Raw genomic sequence first — 8191 nt, forward strand, 5'->3', positions numbered from 1 at the left:
TACGACTTTATGCATCCGAGTTCCTTTGGATACATACTGGCTTACGTCCCTTCGACGTTTTTTCCTTTTCCTTTTGTCTTTCGAGCAACTTTTTCTACGTTTTTCTTTTCGACGAAGCAAGGGCGGACAGCTTTGGTAAAGTCCTAGCTCATAGATTGAACTTTAGCTTTTAGTAAAGTCCATGCTGCTTGGAATTTGAAGGCTCGTTTGAATCCGAGCATGGAGGACTTCACGGACCAATGAGAAAAGGAGTAGCATGGTTTCCAGTCTTCCACTGATCAAGGAAGCTAGCCCCTTTTCTTGCAGATAATATAAAAAAGGCCCGGTTAATTAGCAATGTACATTTAGGTTAAGAATTTGATAAGTGATCCCAGAGGTAAATTTGAGCATGGATCCTAAAGAACTTTGATATCTGGGTAATTAATCAAGCTTAAGCCCGTCGTCTTTTCTTTCTTCGAGTGTTCTTATTTAGCTCCTTAGGCCTGGTGCTCGTAGGTAGAAATAGCATGTACGCTTCATGCCCCTACTCCCATCTCCCTAGCAATATTCACGGTATTTTTAGGTTATACTAGTTTGAATGTCCGTGATATGCTACTGGGGACTCGAAAAAATTTATATGTAAAAATACTTTTAGGTCTTAATAAATATTTTAGCTTTATTATTAAATTTAAAATGTAGATGTTTTTTTTTTGTAAAGATGATTTTTTTATTAGAGTATTTCTGTTTATCTTAACCAATATAATGTTTTTAACTAAAATTTTTAGTTATATTTTAAAAAACATTTTATTATTGTTAAGACAAATTAACAAAAAAATATCAAAATAGTTTTTCCATGTTTTGTGTAGTTGAAAGCTAAAAGAAATCATAAATGTGATAAAATCAAGTTTAAAATCAATTTAAATATTTTAATAATATAAAAGGAATTTCGATAGAATTTTCATGAAAAATTTATTATTGTTGTTATTTTTTTTTGTCTGATATGTAATAATTGAAAAAAATTAAATTCAAATGAAAATTTATAATAGTATTTAAGAAAAATATTAAAATTAAAAAGTAAGTGAACGGGATAAAAAAAATTTATACCTACAAAAAAAACACGTGGAAAAAAAGAAGTCACCAACAAGATAAGCACTGTTTGTTATTATTATTATTATTATTATTATTATTATTGGGGCAGATCCTCTGTTTTTTAAGAAAATGGTTTAAAAAATAGTTGCGCCTCACAGAAATTGAACCCACAGCCTCTGGACTAAATTTTCTTAAAACCAAATGGATATCCGAATCCTTGGAGGCTTGAACGCTACAGAATGAGAAGTTTCCAGGAGAGAGCATTTTTTTTCTTAATTTTTTATATCAATAAGAAATACTAAATAAAATATGAATTTAATATTTTTTAAATAAAAATACTTTAAAAATATATATAAAAAAACAAAAACTACGCCTGTCAAAGTCCATGCCGCATGGGAAGTGGAGGTTCATTTGATTCCATTACAGAAGGGTTAGAAATGACAAAGCAGGCTTTCATGGCCCACGCGGAATCCTGGATTAGGCCTACCGTCTAGTCAAGGGCATTAGTGGATCAGCGATGCCCAAGGCCTATCAAGTAACATTGGTATGCCATTAGGAAGCCCATTTAAATTCTGATTCCTGAGAAAGTGAAAAGGCCCATTTAAAATGATATTGAAGCAATAATATCATTTTAAATTTTATTAAAAAAAAGAAGAAGTTAAAATGACAATATTTTTAATATTTTTTAAAATTAAATAAACTTTTAATCAGATTAACTGAGTGCTACTTCATTGGCGGAGTCAACTCAGTGAAACCAGCTAAATTAAGTGTTGATTTTTTTTAAACCTTACCCTGGGTACGAATAACTATAATTTTTTTATTTGAATTTTATGGCTCGATGGTATTAATGTAATAACGACAGAATTAATTTCAAAGCGAGTTTAAGTTAGAAAACATAACAGAATTAATTTCTTAAGTTCCAGAAAAAACGTTACCGTTTCTTATAATCATTGACATGGTTATTGGTTAACGTTTCTTTTCTTCTTATTAACCAATTAAAAACTTTCGAAAGTATAAAAAGCTCATCCAAAGCTGACTGGGAGACACGTGGTCCTTCCCCTTCTTGCTTTCTTACCTTGATCTTTTAGTTTCACTTCTTCTTTGCGAGAAATTAACAAGCCTCCGTGTCTTTACAATCCTATCTCTAATTTCTCTCTTAATCTTCTGTAATGTAAGTTCAAGATTCTTGATCTTGTTTCGTTGTTTTTCCTTTGTAATTTCTTTAATACTCTATGTGTTATAGGTTTTTTTTTTAGTATAAGCTAAGATCATGGTAAGAATCTCCTTGTTTTTATCAAAAACCCGATCTTGTTATCTGGTTTTTTGATCCGATTCTGCTACATGTCGTTTATCAATGAGGAAGCTATATGTATGCTGCATGGCATTGTATAATCTGGAAGCAACGCATGCTGTTTCTCTTAGAAAGAAAGATTCTTTTGATGTTTAGAAATGAACACAGTTTGCTGAATTGAATTTACTTTCTCTGGTTTGTCAATGAGGCTGATTCGTTGTCTTGGTTTCTCTGATCTTAAATGTAGTTCTCGTAAATCAAGATTGAAAGCAAAACCAATGGTGAAAGATACAGCTTTTTATGACATTTTGGGGGTTAGTGTCGATGCGTCATCGGCAGAGATCAAGAAGGCTTACTATCTCAAGGTGAGCTTAAGCTTTCAATGGAAGTAGTTTCTACCTCGTGGATTAGCCACAAGGTTTATAGCTTCAATCCTATGGGCGGAAAAAAAATAATGCACTTAAGTTGTTCTTTTAAGAGGGCTGTGAATTTCGAAATATGGGCTTAATTTGCAGCTACAAAATTTTTGTTTTTATCATGAACATGTGAAAGCGCTTTTTTTTTCCTGCTCATTTACTCAGATTCGTGGGATTGTAATTGATTGTGGTTTTATGTGTTCTGTGCAGGCAAAAGTAGTTCATCCAGATAAAAACCCCGGTGATCCAAAAGCTGCAGATAATTTTCAGGTTAGCTAATAAATTTGATCATCGTTGAAGACTATATCTTGGTTATTGTGGCATAGTCTAGTGCTAGTCAGTTATTTGTCGTTTTGAACAAATAATCCTATGGTAGAGTTAAGTTGTATTGATATTCAACTGTACTGCAGAATGAGGAAAACCAAGTTCTAATGTCTATTACAATTGTCATTTATTTGGACCTAGTGTGCCTCCTTGCTTGGAAAATCGGAGCGCATTGCCTTTTCATTTCATTCCTTGATGGTTATGAAAGGCGTGAGCGTATAAACAATGGAAGAAGATATTTATCTGTCAACTTTCATCTGTTGTTGAGCTTCTGTGTGCTTATTTATTTGCTATGATACATGTTTTTAGATACTTGGTGAAGCATACCAGATCTTAAGTGATCCTCAGAAACGTGAAGGATACGACAAGTATGGAAAGGAAGGAATAACAGAGTAAGTTGAAATAATGTTAAACGAGATTGTAAATTTTTCTACTATAAATTGCTTGCTATTATTCTGCTACTTAAACTTCTTTGGGGACTTTCTGGAACACAACATAGAGGAACACTTTTAGTTATAGAAATATTTCATTTTGCTAAGATGCTGATTCCCTTAGTTTTTAATGGGAAGTTGATGAAGATTGAATGCAAAATCAGGTACACGCCTTTAGTTGCAGGAAAATAGAAGGTAGGATGTTTCATTATAAAAACAGCTCCAAATATGCTTACATTTTAGTCGATTAATCCTAGTGGAATTAAATTTGTTAACCATAAAAAAAAAAAGGAAATGAAGCTTAAATACATGCTACTCAGGTTAAAATATAGAAGTTACAGAGGAAAAATTGAAGAAGAAAAATATAATTTTTTTTCTCACGATGAAGAAAAACAGTTGGATATAGCCAGGTTGGGACTTGCACACTGCCAAGAAGACCACATTAATCCATTCAATATACTTGGCCACTGACTTGTTCATTTCCAGGGCTCTAACCATTTAGCAGGATACTAATTTTATTAGGGAATGACTTGTCCTCCATCTTGCACTAATATTGTGTTGTAATGGGTTCCTCTGTTAATCATTGTTGTGTTTCTCTTTTAATCTTTGTTTCATTTCTCTTGTTTAATCCAGAAGAAATCATGAGAGATACTTTCTTTTCCAGGGAAATCATGTTGGATCCTTCAGCTGTCTTTGGAATGCTATTTGGGAGTGAATTATTTGAAGATTATGTTGGTCAACTTGCACTGGCTACATTATCATCTTTTGAAAATGAAGACGACATACAGGACAAGGAAATGCAACAGCAGAGAAATCAAGAGAAGATGAAGGTATTTTATTTACTTATGTTTTTCAATGTCAGCGTCTGGTGCATTCCATTAAAGCCCCTGTCTATTTTTTAATCAACAGGTGCTGCAGAAAGAGAGAGACGAAAAGCTAATAACAAATCTCAAAATTCGCCTTGAAACATTTGTTGAAGGCCAGGAGAATGAGTTTACAAATTGGGCCCAGTCAGAAGCACGCCGCCTCTCAACAGCTGGTATAATTTCTTCCTCAGTTAACATTTTGAATCACTTAAAATAGGTAAGGAACTCTGAGAAGTGTTGACTCGGGAAAACCTGCTGTAAGAAGGAATTCTTATGTCCTCTTGTTTTAGTGGTTGTTTCTGGGGTATACCAGTGTGGTCCAACCCGATGATTTCTTCTTGAGCATATAAGTGCAGCTAGAGGATTCTGGAGAATAACTATTTTGATGTGGAAGTAGGTCCTGTTCCCTGCCACTATGTCATGCACCATCACTTCATTTCTTTTTTCCTTTTCTGAAGCTTGTCTATATCCTTTCACATAACTCAGGATTCCATGGCAATGCCTAGGTTATGCTAATACTGTCCAAGCTGATGTGCCCATCCTAGTCCACAGGGCAGTGGTAGATCTGACCCAATATTGAGTTTATGAAGGTTTTCGGCCATGCGGGAGTTATCTTTCAAATATTACTCTTAAAAGTCTTTGCTACATAGCAACATGAAAAGACTATTATTTTAGTAATTGTGCATTATTCAAATGCTGCTGGAATTGCCTCATCAACTTCTTGCTTTTAAAATAAAATTTCCTGAATTTCTAATTCAACTCATAACCACTAAAATCATCAGCATTTGGTGAGGCTATGCTGCACACCATTGGTTATATCTACACGAGGAAAGCTGCTAGGGAGCTTGGAAAGGACAGACGGTATATGAAGGTACCATTTTTAGCAGAATGGGTACGGGATAAAGGACACCTGATGAAATCACAAGTAATGGCTGCTTCAGGTACAGTTCTCTGAAATCAAAGCTTCAATATCTTGAAACAGGCTTCAAGGTCATTCATGTTAGTTTATAATTTAAACGGAACCTAAGAAGAGTATTTTCTCTTGAATCTGCAGGTGCTGTTTCCTTAATTCAAATACGGGATGAGTTAAAGAAGTTGAATGGAGTAGAAAACCAAGAAGAGAGCATGCAGAAAATCCTTGAAGATAAGAAGGATTCTATGCTTCAATCACTTTGGCAGATCAATGTGCTTGATATTGAGAGTACTTTATCACGTGTGTGCCAAGCAGTAAGTTGTTCTCTTTTCCCTTCTTATTCTTATGACATCTTAATTTATCCTGCAAGCCTTCGAGTTATGATGTTATGGAATAGCGGTGGCCAAACGGGTTATCCCTCGGCTTTTATTAGTGTACAGACTCATGACATTAAATCTCAGTTCTAAGTTTTTTTAAGAATCAAAGAGAATTAATTAGATGGTTGCTAATTTAAAACTTTTCACATCTTATTGGTAGTTCGAAGAGATTAAGAGGAACTAGAATGCAGTTCTGCCTGTTATTAGCAAACTGAAGTATTCGCTTGCCTTCTAAAACAAACACACTGGTTTTTGATAGATGCCCTAATTCCAATTTTACCTGGTGACTTCTGGTGATTTCTTTCTATCCTGTCACAAAGTTCTAGGCTGACATGCTTGAAAATTATGAGGTGACAGTTGAATTCATTGGAAAAATGCTTAACATACACCTCAGTCGACCTACTTGCTGACCGTATCACATGCCCTCAAGTTGCTGTATGTTGAAGTTCGGCACCAGCATGCTCCCTGGATTCAGTTCGTGTGAAGCATTTTGTCTTCCATTATTTTCTTTTGTGCAATGCAAGATTTGATATCCTATGAATGCCTATTTGGTTCTGAATGTTTGGTTAGGGTCAAGAGGTTACGAAATGATTTAAAGTTGTGTTAAGACTCAGCAGACATTTTGTATGGATTGATCTCTAGGAAGGGATTGCATGAAAAACAATGGTGTTCATGCTAAAATTAAGAAAGATTTCTTAACTATGTTTTCTGTTTCAGGTACTGAAAGACCCTATTGTGTCCCGTGATGTCCTGAAGTCACGGGCTAAAGGATTGAAAAAACTTGGAACAATCTTCCAAGTGAGTATTGCTCGCTTCCTTCTATATCCATGTAAAGAGTTGTGGTTTGATATTTCTTTCATGATGAAGCATTAAACAGTCTCATCAATTCAATCTCCCATTGTTTCTCAGGGTGCCAAAGCTGCTTACAGTCGAGCCAACAGCTTGCGCCATGAAGATGACAAGGCAATAACTACCGGTTCAACATCATAGATATATCGATTGATACTTAGCGGATCCCAATTCTTCATTTCTACAGGTGCATGTGGAGTCTTCGATGTGTTTGGTTAAGTATCTACCATGTCTGCTGAACTCCGAAAACTGACCAGTCTATATTATCGGCGAAATTTGTTAATTTAATCCTATATTTGTATTGATGAATTATTTTTTATCTCGTGGTTTTAATTCGGTAAAAAAAACCCTTGTGTTTTTAATTTTTTTTAAAATTATATAATTATTAACCATGGTTAAATTTGATAGTCAAATATGATGACATGATGGTATTTGATAGGACCAGGAATTAAAAAATAAGAATAAGAACTTCTTTGGGATTAGATTTTTGCCGAACAATATTAGCATAAACTGGCTTCCATGTTCTTTACGGAGATTTTCTACATGATTTAACTTGAAAACTTTCTCAGAAAGAGAGAGATAATGATCATACAATCGAATTGTTTGTAATTTATGTTTCCATTGGGTCTAGCAAGGAGGTTATAGTGCTGTAATTAATTAATTAATTGCTTGGTAGTATAAACTATAAATGGATGTTCCTTCCTCGATTCCAAGTATCTAAGAAATGATGAAAAGCAGGGAGACGTAATAAAATGAAAAGAAAAGTAATGTGATCTGATGTATTCCATGTTGGATTGGAGCATCTGATAAGATCAAGGGGCCTGCGTGTATACTTTTATTGGAGATCAAAAAGCAAAAGACATGCTAAAATTAACAGGTGCCAAGGCATGCCTCACTAAGTGGCAGATATTAAAAATATTGGAATGACCCACCATGATAATATTATTGGGACAAGCATGCTCTTGCATTTTATTCTCCCAGTCCTCCGTTCACTGGTGAAAAGAAACCACAAACTCCCTCTATGCTGAAGATGGTATAAACACTGCCAAGCTGATGTGTGAGTCCATGATATACACCCCACATAATTAAGTCGCATAAAATGATAAATCTACTCTAATCATGCTTGCTAATCATGTAGTTTTGGTCTAACCTGACACGTTTTTAGGAGTGTTAACAAGGAGATTGGCCACTAATTGGATAGACAATACGAGGAAGGGAGGGTTTGCTTGACTAAGGTCGAAGTGCTTCTCCTACAGCCTCTTCGAATACAAGGAAGATAAATGATACTTTATAATCCCACGATGACTTCCTTTATCTTTCATCAATGTCTTTTCATTTGTATTTGATGGGTTATCCTTGTCGTAGTTGAAGATTATCCGGAAAACAACACATAATGTTTTTTTTTTTTTTTAATCCATGTTTTTTTATAGGCTTGAGCAGATCTACACACACGAGAGGATCTTTGTCTCACCATACACATACCTTCATATATTTTTATTATTATTTTTCACAATTGCGCAACATATATAATTTTCTTTTTACGTACACATATTTGTTTCTATACCGACCAAGTTATGTTACATAATCTCTATAGTTCATATATACACACAGTTACGCACTCTATATACCAAGATCCAAATTCAAGCCATGACTCCA

General features: G+C 34.5%; 1 protein-coding gene across 1 annotated transcript; it reads left to right on the forward strand.

The window, feature by feature from the left end:
• The first annotated feature begins 2073 nt into the window (after positions 1 to 2073).
• LOC7464013 (chaperone protein dnaJ 10) lies at positions 2074 to 6897 on the forward strand. The gene is made up of 10 exons (XM_002313744.4): positions 2074 to 2239; positions 2607 to 2724; positions 2986 to 3045; positions 3409 to 3491; positions 4195 to 4360; positions 4440 to 4569; positions 5179 to 5337; positions 5451 to 5623; positions 6404 to 6484; positions 6596 to 6897. The coding sequence occupies exons 2-10, from the start codon at positions 2638 to 2640 to the stop codon at positions 6674 to 6676; spliced, it is 1020 nt and encodes a 339-aa protein (XP_002313780.2). The 5' UTR covers positions 2074 to 2239; positions 2607 to 2637; the 3' UTR covers positions 6677 to 6897.
• The last annotated feature ends 1294 nt before the right edge of the window (positions 6898 to 8191 follow it).

This window comes from Populus trichocarpa, chromosome 9 (assembly GCF_000002775.5).
Source record: "Populus trichocarpa isolate Nisqually-1 chromosome 9, P.trichocarpa_v4.1, whole genome shotgun sequence".
Taxonomy (NCBI): Eukaryota; Viridiplantae; Streptophyta; class Magnoliopsida; order Malpighiales; family Salicaceae; genus Populus; species Populus trichocarpa.

Excerpts from the sequence above, each read along its gene's own strand:
- LOC7464013 (XM_002313744.4), top strand. The coding sequence starts at position 2,638 with ATGGTGAAAGATACAGCTTTTTATGACATTTTGGGGGTTAGTGTCGAT. Across the intron at positions 2,725-2,985 it reads AGAAGGCTTACTATCTCAAG|GCAAAAGTAGTTCATCCAGA; the intron begins GTGAGCTTAAGC and ends TGTTCTGTGCAG. Across the intron at positions 3,492-4,194 it reads GGAAAGGAAGGAATAACAGA|GGAAATCATGTTGGATCCTT; the intron begins GTAAGTTGAAAT and ends TTTCTTTTCCAG.